General features: G+C 35.4%; 1 protein-coding gene across 1 annotated transcript; it reads right to left on the bottom strand.

The window, feature by feature from the left end:
• Window positions 1-4,705: 4,705 nt before the first annotated feature.
• On the bottom strand, window positions 4,706-17,295 carry CISD2 (CDGSH iron sulfur domain 2). Its single transcript, XM_019738910.3, has 3 exons — window positions 17,071-17,295; window positions 7,520-7,734; window positions 4,706-6,153 (listed from the first exon to the last, which is right to left on the bottom strand). The coding sequence occupies exons 1-3, from the start codon at window positions 17,171-17,173 to the stop codon at window positions 6,064-6,066; spliced, it is 408 nt and encodes a 135-aa protein (XP_019594469.1). The 5' UTR covers window positions 17,174-17,295; the 3' UTR covers window positions 4,706-6,063.
• Between the last annotated feature and the right edge of the window lie 844 nt (window positions 17,296-18,139).

Here is an 18,139-nt window from a genome sequence, read left to right as displayed (position 1 = left end):
ATTTCCTACCAATCTTGTTTATTCTTATTTAATACAATGTTTCTATAGTTTTTTGTTTTGTGTTTCTTTATTAGGTTTTCACACTAATGTTATTCTAGCCATAGAAAATAAATTGGGGAGTTTTTCCCTTTTAAAAAATTGGAATAATTTAAATAACATTGGAATTATCTTTCTTGCAATCCTAGTACTTTTTACATTATGGATTTTAAAAATCACTTTTCCATTCTTATTTGATAATTGGTCTATTAACATTTTTAAATTTCACCTTGGGTTACTTTCGATCATTTATGTTTTCCTAAGAATTTATGCATTTTTCCCTAGATTTTCCAATGTATGGCTATACAGTTGCACGCATTATTATTATTATTTTGGGGGCTGATACTTATATAGAAAAACTTTATATTTAAGCTCGACGCACATTTTAAAACAATGTGTGAGAAGATTCTCAAATTACATTTCAAATGCAATTGTTAGAACCTCAGAATCACGAGTATGAGGAGTACATCCATAAAGGAGACACATGCCTTGTATGTTCTAGTGTTGAAAGGCCTCAACTACCACATAAAAAGCAACTATTTTTTTTAACAATTATATCAAAAGTTTGGTAATCAGAAAACTGTTTTAAGCACTTTCCATCATCCTAACAGATTGCTACCCATTCATAGACATTTTGCTAGTTTTCAATATATTTAAGGAAGTTGGTTGAGGGTTTGGGGCTGTCATGTAACATATTGTACCTTTTCCAATTTAGAATGTAAGAAACATAGGGAATGGTGGACATTTTATCCTGGTTAGTGTTTACACATTACATACAACTTTCAGAAATGGATTATTAGAGTTAAGTGATAGATGATGCTATTTTTGTTCACTAGTTACCCTTGAAATTCTGCCCTCCATATTTAATTCTGAGGTTAATCAATATCTATACACTCTGTAAATAATACAAGGACTTCAGAATGCCCTAACTCTAATAACCTGCCTTGCAGATAACATACTATTGTTATCCAGCACTTTTGTGCTACCATTTTTAATCCCAAAACTTAGATAACTGATAAACACATAGTCTTTGGATATATCTCAGACCTATCTTCCAAAATCATTTCCCTTTACCCTAAAATACATTCTTTAGAAGTTCCTTTATTGGGTGATTGTTGATAGAAAACTATTTTTTTCTGAAAATGTCTTACTTTGCCCTCATTCTTGACAACAGTTTGAGACGTCTGCTGTAAAATTCATTCGTTTATAAGTGATCCGTCTTTTCTCTTTGGTTGCTTTGAGCTCTTCTTGCCTTTGGTGTTCTGTAGTTTCAAAACGAGGTGTCTAGGTGTAATTATCTCTCTTGCTTGCTTGTACTTTTTGGATCTAGGGATTTACATATCTCATTTCTGCAAAATTCTTAGCCACTTATCTTTTCCTACATTGTCTTTCCCTCATTCTCTTTCTATAATGTTTATGTTAAGCTGATTCATATGAAATTGTAATTTTACAGATCAAAATTGATCCAATATTGGTAATCTCATTTGGTTCAACCTAAAGACCTTCTGTAACTATTTTCTGTTAACTCCGCTTTCATATTTTCCATTTTCTCATCTGAGATGCTCTCTGGGTAACTGACTTTATCTTCTATTTCACTATTGTCTTTCTTCAGCTGTATGTAAGTGCTGTTAAGCACATTCCTTGGGTTTTTAATTTTAATGACTTTTTAAAGTCATGTTTGATAGTCTCATTCCTTATTCATTGTTAATCCATTTTTTCATCTCTTAAAAACTTTGCATATACTTATTTAATAGTCTATGTCCAACAGTGTGGTATCTAAAGTGCTTTGTAGGTCTAAATCTTACTCTTTGGTTCTGATGCCTCTCAAACTTTTGGTAATATATTTCTTTTTGTTTGCTACTTTTGTTTTGTTTTGGTTTGATTTTGTTTTGGAGGGGGTGGTAAAGAATTAATCTGTAGGAATCTTGAGGGGCCTAAGTTAACAAAGTTTCATCCATGTAGAATGTTGCATACATTTTTAAGTGAACGTTTTTCTATCTTCATCTTATTTCATTTTTTGGCAGCATTCAATATAGTTGAAAACTCTGTACTTCCAAGTTTGAGTTTCTTCAATTTGTTCAGTGGGTGTTACGGTTCCTATCTTTAGTGTGATAATGCAGAGGCATGCATGATGGATACTAATGGAAAATTCCAGGAAATATGAAAATTTAGTGAATTGTCTGTTGACATTTTTATTTTCTCACTAGGGTTCATTTCTAGTACAGGATAATGCCACTTATTACCCTTTCCCCCTTTCTGTATTATTTTGGAAAATTCCAAATTTTAATCGAGGTCAGGAATTTGTTAACCTCATAGCTGATCTATTTGTCATCAGTGCTCTATGAGAATAGTCACAGATACACTTTTTGTAAGTGAAGAATCAAGCATTTAAACCAAAGGAAAGTTAGTGATGTCAATTCCGACTGAAAAACATAGCCATGAGTCTCTGAACAGATTTTCAATGTCCTTCAAGACCATAACTAATATTAAATTGCATAACAGAAATGCTAGTAATTAATATGGACTTTCTACTTTTTATATTAAAATACTTGATACGTGTCTTTAGAAAACTGGATTTCTGTAGAAGATAAAAGTAGTTGACTTTCTGAACATAATAAAATGAGCTTCCATAAAAGACTTTTATGACACACCAAAGCAGAACCTCAGATGATGCAGCATAGCTAAAAAAATAAAAACTAAAAATAAATGTGGGAGTCTTCTACAGTCCAACACCTCTGGTGCAAAGGGCCAACAATGGACAGTGAGGCAGTGACAGAACTGCTGCTGAATGGTTTTTAAACATGATTTTAATCCTCTTTCAGGTGGAAGAGGTCATCTAACATGATTTCTGTGGTTTAAATCACTATTCTTTGATTTAGTTTTCCTTGTACTTTAACGAATTAGATTTTGCAGTGAATTAGTGATTTAACTTGAAAAATGTTTCAGCTGAATGGAAAAACTTCCTATAAGCCTTCCAATATGAAGGTGTTAAACTATTTTCTGTACAAACTTTCCACCTGGACGTACCACTTAAGTACTAAGATTTTAACTATTTGAAGTGGAAACTGGTATGTATCACCAAATGCAACATATATCCTGCCTTCTAAAATACCATAGTACTTAGCTTGATTCAAATTCATCATACATCGCTTGTATAATGTGATCACAGTAATCTTATCAGGAACTGTGGTGTGCAGGGCCCTATACTAAACGGTCTCAAGCCATTTAGTTTTCTGTAGTTTTTAAAGCTTTTAATATTCACATAGTTTCTAGCCTTTTAACATTCACATTAAATTTATTTTTTTTTGGTTCTCCCTCCTGCTGTCAGCTGTCAGCTGTAGATACTTATTTGTTCTACCTCTAGCAGGACCCTGTAGATACTTGTTTGTTCAGGAGCAGAAATCAGATAACCAAACTTGTTATAGAATCAGGTGTGAAGTAAAAATAAGCAGACTCTGAAGATGAGGACCTGAGGCACTCACTTCTGAATAAAGTACATGTGTACTGGTAACATCTCTCCTGCTCTTCCAGATTGGTGATGCTGTCACAACTGGATTCTAAATGAATGAGGTGCAATCAGATGTTTCTGGTAGGTAGTAAATAAAATAGCCACCATAATTTAAGAACCCTGTTGAACCGTAGAGTTTTGAGAGAGTAAAACTCTTTGCAAAGAGTCTGATAGCATGTTTCTAATGGAAGGATACATAAGGAAAGCAGAACTATATAGATCAGCAACTGGCTTAATTAGCTTTGCATAAACTTATGAATAAGTTAGGTTACAAAATACAAAAGCAATTTACTGAATCATCATGAGGCATTGAATTCAAAGCTGCATTGTAATGTGCTTTTCACAATACAACTTGCTAAATTGTACATACAAATGAATCATTAATACTGCAAGCCTGCTCACCAGCTTTGCATACCTATTTATGTAGTAGTATCGCCCATCTGCTGAGTAAGGCACTGAGTACTTCCTGGGTAAGCATCAGTCCTCAGCAATCATGTGACACAGTATAAACAGGGTTGTCTCTTGAAGGTTTTAGAAACCCAAGATATGTTATTTCAAGAGCTATCTTCTGTTGTATTAATTCAGATGCAGTTGCTTATTAGATATCTATTTTTTAAAGAAGACATGATGGGATTCTGTGAACTTACAAGAAAAAGTGATGGCAACTGATCACAATGCATAATGTTATTAAAACAACAGCCTCAGGCTTCTGAAAAATTTATACAGGTGGGAAAAATATTTGGGCACAACTCTTTATCGTATTTAAACAACTGAGAACGTGGAGGGAAAACTATTCTGAGAGTATCTTCTTACTTTTGGGGTGTGAAAACTACCTTTTATGAGGTAATTCTATTTTTTAAATGTTCTTACTTTACGGAATTAAAAGTTGATAATTTAATTTTAGTCTCCATATTTTGAGGAAATTTTTCCTCCTCCTGTGAAATCTAAATATGGGAACCATTAGTACATGTGTAAACATGTTGCTGTGAGTTGCAGTGAATGATTTTAAAGAAAAGCATTTCATGACCATCAACCAAGCTATTTGAACTTTTGGTGAGGAGGCTTTTTCCCAAAGTCTTGTGATTAACTGTGGAAAAATAATTAGTTAATCAGACACCTTAAGAGTGTTGAAGAAAAGATCTCAGGAAAAAATACCAGAGCCAAAGTGAAAGCAATGTTGTATTTGTCCATTCTCACAGGTGAGAAGAGGAAAAAGCAACAATTTAGGACATACAGCTTGTAAAACTTCTCAAAACCACAACTACATTTCTAACTCTAAAATTCCTGCTATTGGTCAAGAGAAAGTAAAAAAAATCACACAACAGAAACTGTTGACATTACATGTAATAAATTAAAAATCCAAGTACCATGCTTAGTGCAGTGGCTGGTACATACATATAAGTGGTCAATAACTATTAGCTTTGAATATGATGGAAAGAATAATTACATATGTCTGCCTCATGTACCTTCTTCATTTATAATGGAGGCAGAGTGAACCTACTGGATTCTACCTTTAACGGACAGACATAAGGATAGCTTGTAATATGAAATGAAACTAAACAGATTCTTAGGCTAAAAAGTTGCAAAAGTTTTAAAGATTCTCCAGTTAAGTTTATTTTGCAACTTTTTGTAGGGTTTACACTATTATAAAAAGGAAAATGTTCATATAAACACAATTTTGACCACTGAACTATTTATTATTTTAATATAAATTCAGATATGCTTTATTTCTAATTGACCTTTAAATTTCAGCAGCTCATGAGTTTAGCTGTAAGTGTTCTTGTCACCCCACCCACGCTGTCACTGAGTCAAACAGCTCACTATACATATACACAACATCCATGAACATACAAACAAGCCTTTTGCAAAGTAAACAAAACTTTTACAGTGTAAATAAGTGTTCCTTGTTGGAACTTTTTATATCTAATTCATGTCTTTTCTGAAACTGGGAAACATATTTATTAGACAACAATCTCTATAAAGCAAAGGGTTTATCTCTTTGAAAACTCAAGTAATTCTTGAGAGCAATAATTTTCTTAGTGATCTATAAAGAATGGAGTGTTGAAGGCTGAAAAAGAAAAAAAATCACTGCAAATGATCAGAACAGAAGATAACTGAAAAATAATATCTTTAATAGTGTAGGGAGAAAAAATTTAAGTATTGAAAATATTGATATTCAAATAAAGAGTTTTAGACCCATGGCCAAAAACTTAAGATTTTTCTCAATTAATTAAAATCAGAAGTGTTGGTTTTTTGTAGGAAGATACATACATTAACTCTTTGAAGTTAGAATGAAAGGGTTGTACACTTTTATATAGTAATTTCTATATAAATGACTGAAGATATGAAGTATCAAATATAAACAGTAGTGTAGCAAGAAAAGAAGTTGGCAGAAATAACTATTTAACCAGTATTAATAATTAAGACCACCGTTTGAAAGATCTATACACAAAGAATGAAAAAAATACTGTTGTAAGATTTTACAGCATACAATTGAATTCAATCCTAATTCATTACTATTATACTTCTTTCTTCTTCAGTATTAGTGGACCCACATTATCTCCTGTCAATTCATTGTGTTTATTATGTGAACCATCACAGGCAGGAAACTAGAAAGGAAAAATAATTACAAGTGTTATTTTTAAATGATTCAGTAAGTAGAAATATTTGTAAAATGCTCATTACAAATAAAGAAGGCACATTACTTTGAAAAAAAATAAATAAACCATCAGCTAGCTTTCCTGAGTATAGATATAGTCTACATCTAACCAAACTATATCCCATTACCACAGCAAATCTAACTTTTAAGCAGTTAATTCATTATTTGGTATAGATTTTAAATAAGCTTTGTACAATTCCATATGAGTCAATAAAATAGGTTTAAAAGGGGATCCAAATAAGCTCTTGTTCTCTGTGGAGCTCTAAATTTGTGCTCACCTATTTTATTCCCTTATTTAAATTTTAAAAGAATGTAATTTAAAGTCAAAATATATTATTTCATAATGTTTTCTTACTATAAACGTGTACTATAACATTTTTGAAAATATTAAAAAATATTTTAAAAAGATTCACTCATAGGTAATAATAATTAAGTTTTTAGTATATCTTTCCTCTGCATTTACTATGTGTATCCATTTTAAAACAAAATGGGATCACACTGAAATATGCTTGTCTTACTGGTATTACATCATGCTTTCAAGTCATTAAATATTCTTTAAAACATGATTTGTAGTAGCTTCCTAATATCCCATCATTTGTATTATTTGTATGAATCATTCATCTATTATCAGATTCTAGATTGTTTCTAAAATTTTGCTATTACAGAGGATGCTGTAATGAACATTATTACACTTAAAACCTCAAAAAACCTATGATCCAAGTAGTAGAAGAAAACAGACCTCATCAACTACTTATAATACTTAGCACTCCAAACTCCTCCTTTTTAATCTCCACATTAAAAATCATCCATAATTATAGCTCACACTATAACGCACTGTACACACACATCATCTCACTAAATTCTCAAAAATGCCTGTGATGTTGGTATATTATCAGATTTAAAAAAAAAAAAAACAACCCTGAAGATCAGCGATTAAAGATTCAGTAACTTGCCCAAAGTCATAGCATGAGTGACAGACATCAGCTTTGAACACAATTTATTCGGACTCCAAAGCTTAAACTCTTTTCCACTAAGCCTTACATCCTCTCTCATAACAGGTATATTTTAAACGACATGTTAGTCTAGCTAACTGCTGAACACAGTGAAAATATCAGATGTCTACCTTTCCTTGCTGCTCTAACTTTTTTAATATAGGTAGTATTGCTTATAAAATGCACACTTTAGAAATACAGACTTTCAGTACTGACTACTATGGGAACATCTCTCATCTCACAGAACCTCAAAACTGGGGATTTAAGAAGGAAAACAATTTTAACTGCACAAAATTTTAGTGTATGTATAAATGGACATCTTACCGTCTTAGAACGCCAACACCTACAATAAGCTGCTTTCGTAAGACACAAATCTTCAATGTTTATTTCATTCACCACTTTGGGATTTTCCTTTTGTATTTTAAGATTAATCAAGCTATCCTTCTGTTGTTTTTTCTTTGGGAGGAATGGACGAACTGCAAGGTAGCCAAGTAGTGCAAGCACACCAAGGAAAGGCAACAACCGAAGCCATTCTGAAACTGAACATGGGGATTTGTTAGTCGGCAGTGCTCTTGTAATAGAACTCACATTGCACGTCTCATCTTTGAGATTATTCTTTATCTAGTCTTTACTTCTCACTTTCACTTCTCAACTATTCATCTGTAAAACTGTGAATAAGTTAACATATCAGCCACCTATATACCTAGGACCACCTGGTTTCATTTGTGGGCTAACTTGAGACTTGTGAAATGGAAAACAAAATTTTCAGAAATAGGTCCTATATCAAATATCCTCTTTCAGTATCCTAAGTATATTTGTGTTTACCTTTATTTTCAGTTCAGGAATTATCACCATAATTATAAACAAAATTCAATGTGTGATATATTTCATAGGTTTAGAAAATATTTCCATGTCTAAAACCATAAAACAGAATATCTGTAAATATTTTACCATTGATTTATAATTTCAGACAGAACATGTCTTCAATGCTTTAATTTACACTTTTTGGTAAGGGACAGTGATTCCTAAGGAAACACCTACATGCTGTGTCAAAGCTACTATTTTTAAAGAACTGAATTTTCATAGACTGAATGTTCTCATTGTTAGCTACATCTTATTCCGTAAGTGTTCATTAAATGCCTTTCTAGTACTCAGCACTGCCCTGGGGGATAGGGAACATAAGTGATATAAATGAAATGGTCTCTATGCCTGTAGAAACAAACACACCAGGAAACCAAGATAAACATTTCAACATGTATTTATCAAATGTCAGCTTGGCTCATGTCCTGCCTCTGTTGGGCTCTGTTGGGCAATCCTTTCTGTCCTTAAATAGTTATCATTTGACATCCTTCACTGGGGGCCTCCTTGATACCTTAAGCACTATGTAGAAATAGCTTAGTCGAGAAAAACTGAAGATTATATGTAAAGGCATACTAATAAATGTTCATGATAATAGATTATGGTAAGAGTAAGACTGTATCATCTCATTTAACTGTGTTAAACAACTGTATTTGGTAGGCACCATTATTATTCCCATTTTTCACGTGGGTAAACTGTAACTTAAACAGGTTTAGTCCAGGACAGTAGGTCCACAGCTTGTTCTAAATCACCATGGATCAAATCCAGCAGATTTAAAACTTTATCTGTTCATTTGGTAAAACTACACTCCAGATATAATTGTTCTTTCTATTCAACTACTGAAAGATTAGCTTAATACCAACTCTTCCAAAATGAAACTATTTTTGATACACCATGCCAAAGGTTTGTTATGAACTCTAAATTAAACATTTATCTATAGCACCTACAAATATGACTGTCTGGCACAGAAAAGATATACAATAAATGTTAGCTTTTAATAAGAGATTCTGGAGATGGTAGCAACTCTTGAAAAAATATTTTGACAACTCAACTTGACAATGCCATATGGTAGAAATCTGGGGGGATACCATCTTTTAGTCACTAGAATGAAGCTTTTAAGGATCTTATCTGTCATGCTGGCTATTCTATTCTCATAACCAAAGTGAACACACTCCAAATAGATACTTAGAATGAATTAACGTTTTGGGAATAACAAAAGCAGTTTCTTGGGCGTGGGGGCTATCTATAGATCTATGCTGTCCAATATAGTAGCCAATAGCCACAGTGTTTTGATTTGTACCCAAGATTTTGTTTAATCAGATATGGTAAGATGACAGACACAGAGAGAACTGCCTTGAAAGAAAAGTGTGACTTACAGTTCCCAGGAGGAGGGGACAATATGCCATGCAAGTCTACATGGGAAAATACCAGAGTTGGTCAGGAGGAAGGAGAGGGGAAAAAAGTGGGCAGAAGCCTTTATTGTGGTTTCCAGGAATGGCAAGGTAAGACAAGGTAAACAGTTTAGGATTGGATAGCTTGAAAAATTTCAGTGGGCTCTAAGCTATAGGGATGTTTCTTAGTTGTTTCATACCTGGCCCAGGGTGATTTAGGGCAGGAAAAATCCTTGTTGGCGGTGAGAGTTAGAGCTGGCTGAGGTATAGGCTTTGGATTGGTTGATTTGCATATGAAAAGTGAGCTCTACAAGCAAGTTGTTTATTATCTCTAGGAATTAGCTAGTCCTGGGAGGGGCAGGTTCCCCAGGGCCAGCAAGTCCCCCCAAGATGTCAGAGTCAAAATATAGAAAGTAAAAAATATGATTAAAATACAGATGTGGCTATTTGAATTTAAATAAATTTAAACTCAAAATTCAGTTTCTAAGACACACTAGTCACATTTCAACAGCTCAATAGCCTCCGGTGGCTGTATATGACAGCACAGAGAACATTTCCATCATCACAGAGTTTCTTAGATGGTGCTGCTGGAGACCATTGTTTCCATAAAGTACTAACTGTATAGCGTGGCAGGGCTAATGTGACAGTTTCCGCTCCCACAAACATTCCGTCTCGCATGTACTTAAAACCATCCAAAGCTTTTACCTAGTAGCAGCCTTCCTGTGCTTTTTGCATAAGCAATTCCTTTTGTCTGCCATGCCTTCCTACCCTCTGATATATGACTCATTTGTGTAAACTCTTTCAGACTGGGGTCAAATACGTTCTCCTCCAGAAGTCTTTCTTGATTTCACAAAGCAAAATTAATCACTTCCTCTTGTGCTTTCAAGCCCCTTTCCTCAAGATTCCTTTATTACACTACTGTTATCTATAAAGTTTCTTCTGTCGGCCTGTAAGAAAAGGAGCTATGTACTACTCTCCTGGAACAAAGCAGATACCTCAGAAATGTTTAATGAGTGACTTACTGAATGAATAATGTAGAGCATAAATGTCAATTCCTTTCTCACTCATCACATTGTACTGTAATTATTCATTTACGCTTACCTTCTAGATCAGGCAATTAATATATTAGATTGCAATTGTCCCCAACAGCCAGTATAGTCTTAAAATAGTATTCAATAAATGTTTGTGGAATGTAGAATAACATTACATAGTATACTGTAAATTAAATAATTATAAAGTCACAAGAGGTTAAATGCTCCAAGTCAAAAAGTAAATGAATGAGAATGTAAAGATGAAATCCTTAACTTATATTCTTAAGTTTAGCATTTCCTATCTTAACCCACAAATCTCAGGAAATAAATGGTATTAATACTATTTAAAATCTACTTCAGAAAATGTTGCTCTTCTGACACTTCCTTGGTAAAAACACTAGTCAGTCTCTCTCTCTCTCTGTCTCTCTCTCTCTCTCTCTCTCTCTCTCTCCCCCCGAAAATACGACCTAGCCAGACAATCAGCTCTAATGCATCTTTTGGAGCAAAAATTAATGTAAGACCCGGTATTATATTTTATATATACTATACTATACTATATTATATTAAAGACCTGGTCTTATAGTAAATTAAGACCGGGTCTTATATTAATTTTTGCCCCAAAAGACGCATTAGAGCTGACTGACAGGCTAGGGCTTATTTTTGGGGAAACACGATGTGTATATATATAATATATATATATATATATATATATATATATATTATATATATATACCCTTTATATATATATTACATATATTACATATATATATAAAGGGTATATATATACATAATTTACATATATTACATATATATAAAGGTACTATTATCTCCTACAATGGAGTAATTTATATAACAGTTTTAGTACCATCTGCTTTTTAATGATAAACTTCAATTTAACTACAGAAAAGTTTTATAAAGGAAAATGATACAACCTATATAGCTCAATTAGAAATAATTTTATTTATTAAGGCTGACTTTTAGTGAAGAAATATGAAATACAGAAAAATCAAACAAGAAACTTTAAAAAAACTTTTAAGACCAGCGTTTTCCTATGAACCCATTCGATACATGTTGAGCTATTGCAGATATTTTAGATACTGTGAAGAAAAAACTATTACTTACTAATTGTTAGGTATAATATTAGGTTGGTACAAAAATAATTGCAGAAACCGCAATTATTTTTGTACCAACCTAATATATATTTTGTACAGTATATTTTTTATTTTTGTTGTTTTAGGATTTATCAAAAATAGCATTTATTTGTAAAAATTTAGAAATGTATAAAAAATAAAATAACTTTCAATACCCCCCAGTCATGAGTCAGTAACAGTTTGTTGTAATTCTGGGGGGTTTTTTGGTGTATAACTATGTATGCTTTAAATACTGAAAAAAACAAAAAGCGAAATTGAGACTATATTGTATATACATTCTGCATCCTACTTTTTCACTTAATATTATATCAGAAACATTTCCCAATTCCTTAGTATCCTTTGGAAATATGCATTTTAACGGCTGTACCCGGCCATCACGTACCCCAATCATAACAGAAGATCTACAAGATGTCTGAGTCACTACTGTAGCCTCAGTGCCTAAATACTGCTTGGCTCAATTTATTTTATTTTAAATTGAGGTGTAACTTACAGTTCAGCCTATCGAGCTTTGTATTAAGTATTCAATTTGATGAACTTTGAAACTATACAGACCTGTAAACACCACCTACAACAAAATCTAGGGCATTTCCATCACTCTAGACACTGCTTTTGTACAATCCCCTTTTTCTGCATTTGTTCATCAATTTAAGTGCTTAATAAATATTTCTGAATGAAGAAATCTGAATAAAGAATTTGTTGTCAACGTTTTTACTATATAATTATTTACTATATAATTATTAAGTGCCTACTACTATGTGAAGAAACTGTGCTAAATGCAAGTGTAGCAGCTGTCTTATTTGTCCCTATGTACCCAGTGCTTCGTACAGTGCCTGGTACAGAGCAGGATTTCAAATACATAACTAATTCCCAGTTTATCTGTTGTATAAGTCAGATTTTCATAGACTTGGAATCAGGTTTCTCTGGTCTGTAAAATAGGAATAACAATAATTCATTCATTTGTTCCACAATACAAGTACCCGCCATAGTCCAAATACTGCACTAAGTGCTGGGGACACAAGCTAATAGTTACATACGGTCCCTGTTCTTATAGGGCACACATTTTAGAAGAAGGAGCTTTCCATCTTGTATGGAATAGATCTATAAAGGGTTACAGTACTGTGTAGTATGTATAATCATAAATAAGCAATACAGAGGAAGAAATGATTAACTCTTTGCAGGGATGAGCAAAGACTTTATGGGGAGCATTTGACACCTAAACAGGTTTCTGAAAGATGAATGAGTACAGGAGGGGACCCTAGGCAGATAGGAGGAGCACGTTCCACACAGGAAAAGCACCATAGGCAAAGGCACAGAGATACAACATACATGAAAAGTTTGGGAAACTAAGTGCTATGGTATTGCTGGGATATAATGAAAGGAGAGGGGCTGAAGTGAGCAGGTGCCAGATTATGAAAAGCTCTGATACAAAAGCGAACCACTGAAATATCTGAATATTTATGTAACTGGAAAATTTTTCATTTATGAAATCACACTGATATCAGATGGAAGATGGATTAGTGGAGAGACATAAGGAAGAGCAGAGAGGGAGGATAAGAGGCAAGACAACCTGTTGGAAATCCACTGAAATAACCTAGAAAAAAATGTGAGCTGAAACTAAGGCAAAAAGAGGACAAATGGATCCCCTAATACTCCCTAGAACAATGTATGTGTATGAGTGCACGCATTTTCTGAGGAAACAGTCTATAGCTTTCACTGGGGTAGGTCTGTGATCAACCCTCACTCACCTTGAAACAAACACTAACTCAGGTAGTCAAATCAATAGGATTTGGTGATTAAGTATGGAGCATGAGGTAAATGGAGGTAGTGGAGATCCTTCATGATTCCCAGATTTCTGGTTTCACTATCTGGATGTATGATGATACTGGCCTCTAATTAAAAAAACAAACAAACAGAATATAAGGGCAGCTTTAAGCAGAAAAAGAAAGTTCAGTATTGTAGAAGGGAAAAATATGAGGTGTCAACATCCCTAAAAAATGTAATGGAGAGACTAAAGTTGAACAGATAACAGCCAAGAGGTACACTGATAGATGGTAAAAGACATAGTTTTTGTTGAAAGAGAGTGAAACAGTTCCAGTGTGGAAATAGCTCTGCAGGGCCTGAAAGATGCCCAATGTGTCTGCTCTCTCATCCCACAAAGACAAGGAGGGATAGAAAAAGACACCACTGAGAGAGCTACGGGGAGAAGTGCTTTCCTCAGGGAGAGCTTTGTTTCACTTAAGGCAAGAAGGTGCCTCAAGTATCAAGGGTTTTAGAAGGCAAGCCACAATTTGAAGATAAAAGTGTGAGAGAATATCAGGGGGTGGAGAAAGAAAGAGATGCATTTTTGGCTGCAGTTACGTCAAAGATGGAACTGACTGACCTCAACGTTCAATCCATTGAAAAGGTGCCCAGTTAGGCAACATTTTGTTGACTCATTTCAAAGTAGGACGCAATGCCCCTAAATTTGTCAGCTCTGACATGTTTGTGTTTCTCTGGGGAAAATATTATTTGTCTTTAAGAGCAAAACCATTACATTTCAAAGAAGCAAACTAGTTCAAGTGGGGAAGAACTATATTCAAAGTTACATAGCTAGCTTTTAAATCTAGAAGTAAATGATTTTCTGAGTTTAAAATAGGAAGATTTTTTTGTTGTTCTATTTTGAAAGTTCATATGACAGGGAAAGCTTTTTTAAAGGTCAAAGTATTAGAATACACTACACTTCCAAAGGTGGGAATCATACTAACTCATCTCAAAAGCCTCACTCTTAAAAATGTGACCTAAACTAAGATAAGTTGTTTCTAATAGATAAGGATTGTCTGTAAGTATTGTACAGTAATTAAGGATCTCCAAGTGTTATACTAAGAATGTAAAGTCATCATGAGAGAGATGATTGTTTTAAAAAAATTTCCTAGAGCTAAATAGGGAAGGAAAAACAGGCAACAATAATGTGGAACTGTGCCTTTTTTTGCTCTAATTGTCAACGATTAAAAAAATGAGTATATTTTTTGGGCTCCTAGACATTTTAAACAGTTGCTAAAAAGTTATCTTCCAGGTAACTTTCTTTCAACAAAATCTAAGCATGGATTCTATAAGACGCTCATTCAAGAGAGACAAATGTCATTAGATATTATAAATATTATGTTTTGAAAAGGAGATTCAGGGTAGAAATTGGTTGTTTTTCCTCCATAGTGCTTCAAAATAGATTTTGAAACTGCTACAGTGTGAAAAAACCTGTCTCATTTTTTTCATAAAGTAATTATTACAAACATGTTAATGTTTCCTAAACAAATAAGCAATGCAATGAGAACTAAATTGTAGACACATGTAATGGAACTTAAATGTGTAACACTGTTTATCAGAGTTATCATTATTTCTGAGAATCAGTCCTCACATTAAAAATTTAACAGTTTCGAAGAGGAAGTTACTATATATTATTGATGTAAGGGGAAAATGGTTTGTTTCCTTAATGCCTTTAATAGGAATTAAGTATTTGTTGACAGCAGGGTTCTTCAATTAAAAAAAAACCAAAACTTCCAAAATCTCCTAGCCACTAAGTGAAATATCATACTTTCTAATCTGCTTCAACTACACTCTAGTTACAGAAAATTAAAACTAATATAATTGGATTGGGTGGGAGTAAGGGGACATTTTTTTTTGACTGCTAAAAATTCAGTAATTTATGCAAATTATTAAAAAGTAAGCTGGCAACCAGGAACAAATATCACAAAATGATCAATCATTTTGACCTGGTATTATTATTTTAGTGACTACATCTAAGGGTATAATTCAAAAGAGAAAAATAATAATAATAATTGGTATTGGTATAGGCCTACTTACCAGTGAACATTAAAATCACAAAATATATAAACATTACGAATTTCCAGCTGCAGGGGAATGGGTAGGCCTATTGTGATGTTAATCTAAAATAAGATCATATAGTTGTTAGAACAAGATGAGGAATATATTAAAATATGTAAAGTAAGTAAAAGAAATGATAAGGGGAAAAAAGTCAATTTTACATAATTCCTGCAAATCTATCAGAATAAACTGGTAGGATTAAAAGATTTCAATTTGAAACAGTTTTTCCATTTTGTTACTTTTATGTGGCTTATGATGTTTAGATGTTTCTTTTTAACATTTATTATTCAGTTATCATGCTTTCTACTCAGTTACGAGCTTTCTACCCAATGCTTTAAAATCTAAAATGTCAAAATTTCACAATCCATTTGTCAACAGGGCAACTGTCTCTGTCCGTAATTCAAAGAATCTCTAGATTTGGAACAGTCATCTAGTTTACCCGTCTAAATCTATCCCCACCAGACATTTTTTTTTTCATCTCCAAGAGGGGCTATCTCCCAAAGCACCCTAATTTGTTTGAGGTAAATTTTCTTTAATTTAAAAAAAAAAATTTCAAAACGTCCTCGTACTGGAGCTGAAATCTATCTCCAAATAACTTTCACTATTCTGGTCCTAGTTCTGTCTTTTGGTCTATACAAAATAAATCTTCTAGTCTTTCAAATGCTGTATTTTAAGTAAGCTACCATACATCTCCAGACTGCCCCTTACCATCGTAATCAATCTGAGTCTGGTTTACAAATATCCCACGCACACTGTAATGCTTAGAACTGGACATTTTCCAAGTGTTGACTGCATTCTGGAAATTTTCATCCTCTAGATATGAAATCCTAAATTGTGGGCTCTTTTTCTGTAAAGGAGGGATCTTAAGTACAGAACGTTACCTATATTTATTGAATTTCATTTTCTAAGATTTGGTCCATCACACTAGTCTTTGAAGACATTCTGGCTAATGTATCCTTCCTCCAACTCGAGTTAGCCCAACTTTCTCCAAGCTCATAGTAACGGAGGTGACCTCAAATGCCCCCATGATAGGTCATCTCGCCCCTATGGGAATAGAGATTATTTTCTAGTTCTGTTACTAAATAAAACTGCCATATACATATTATGCGTATGTCTGTGTTTCTGTGCCACACACTCACTCACACCCACAACAAATGTGGGTAAAATCCAGCCGAGAACTGAGCCTGCCGGATACGCAGCGCCTTGGATAATGACTTATCCTGCTTTTCAACAAACAAGCACACTGCAGAGAGCGATGAAGATGGATGAGATGAAGGCGCCTCCAACTCAGCACCTTCTATGGAAAAATCTGGTCTCCGTCCGCGAAAAGACACCGGAGATAACGACGAAGCCAAGCACCCGGTGTTGCCAACTACCGAGAGCTGGCATCACGCGAGCTCCACCGCGGCTGCGCCGGCGCGCGCCCACCAGCCTCCGCGCGCAGGGTCACGGGGTCACGCGCCAACTCGCCAGGCTCCGCTCCGCCCCTTGGCCCAAGAATTTTTGGACACCCCCGCACACACGCCCACCCCGACCCCGCCTTGGGGAGCGCGCGAGGATGGGGACTGCATGAAGGTGGGGATTACCTGTGAGCCGGGCGAACCCGGTAATGCTCTCGGGGACTGGGAGCCGCTTAAGGTATGCGGGGAGCTGCACTTTCACGATGCGGGCCACGCTCTCCAGCACCATCCTTGCCGGCGGCGTCCTTTCCTCTCCCAAGCCCCCGCCCCTCTCCAGCCGAGCTGCCGCGCCTGCGCCGAGAGCGGAGGCGACCGGTGGGCGCCTGAAGTCCGGGCCCCGGCGGCGGCAGCGGCGGCGGGCGGGGCTGCGAGTCCCGGGACGAGAGGTGACCTGCCCGGCGCCGATTGGCAGCGAGCGAGTGACGTGCGCGCCCGGTGGACGCCTAGGGGGCGCGGGCGGCCGCAGGCTCCGGAGCTGCGGGGACGGGTGGGTAGCGGGCCCTCTTTGGGTCTGGATTTTGAAGAGTGCCTTCGCGTTGGTCCTTTTACGTCTGTAGACGCCGGAAGCCAGCAGAAAGGATGCTGTGTCCGATGAGATAAAGCGTGTGAGAGTGCTTTGTAACCGGAAAGGGCCTTTCAGAAGTGGATCTCTCCTGGCATCTCTGTTTACTTCGGCCCTTTTCCTCTTGGCCTCTTCTTCCTACAGGTTGGGCGCCGTGGCCTTAGGGTTACATGTTCACCTAAGAGGACCTCCATGCACCTCTACCCTAGCGGTGCCTAATTTCGCTCCCTCATCCCTACAAGTCAGGTCTCTTAAAAAGAAGTTAAAATAGTCTACCTAAACTAGGGGCTGCTACAGCTCTGCCCCTCGGCAATTTCGTGCAACTCTGCTCCGAGGCCCCGAGCTTTTTGCCACTCAGTCAAGACCCGTGATAGTACTTCCTTAAATATTTTCAGTTCCTTCTGCAGATCAGTTCTTTTTTCGGTTAACTAAAACTGGGAAAGTGTTAGCGAATGTAAAGCCGTCGGGTTTCCTTTATATTTTGTTGCAGGGCTTTTGCTACAATGTAAAGTATCCGTGAAGATCTTTCCATTTTAGTTTTTATTAACATCTTTAAAAACTTGAAGGATGTAAGGAGACAGCTTCACTCGCTTGAAACACCTTCCTTGACATGACTTTGTTTCATACTTTTAC

Source organism: Rhinolophus sinicus, chromosome 1 (genome assembly GCF_057876585.1).
Source record: "Rhinolophus sinicus isolate RSI-liver-muscle chromosome 1, RSI-T2T, whole genome shotgun sequence".
Classification (NCBI taxonomy): Eukaryota; Metazoa; Chordata; class Mammalia; order Chiroptera; family Rhinolophidae; genus Rhinolophus; species Rhinolophus sinicus.
Note: the sequence above shows the minus strand (reverse complement) of the source record. Positions and strands in the feature narration are given on the sequence as shown.

Excerpts from the sequence above, each read along its gene's own strand:
- CISD2 (XM_019738910.3), bottom strand. The coding sequence starts at position 17,173 with ATGGTGCTGGAGAGCGTGGCCCGCATCGTGAAAGTGCAGCTCCCCGCA. Across the intron at positions 7,735-17,070 it reads CGGGTTCGCCCGGCTCACAG|TTTCAGAATGGCTTCGGTTG; the intron begins GTAATCCCCACC and ends CCCCATGTTCAG. Across the intron at positions 6,154-7,519 it reads GGTGTTGGCGTTCTAAGACG|TTTCCTGCCTGTGATGGTTC; the intron begins GTAAGATGTCCA and ends TTTCCTTTCTAG.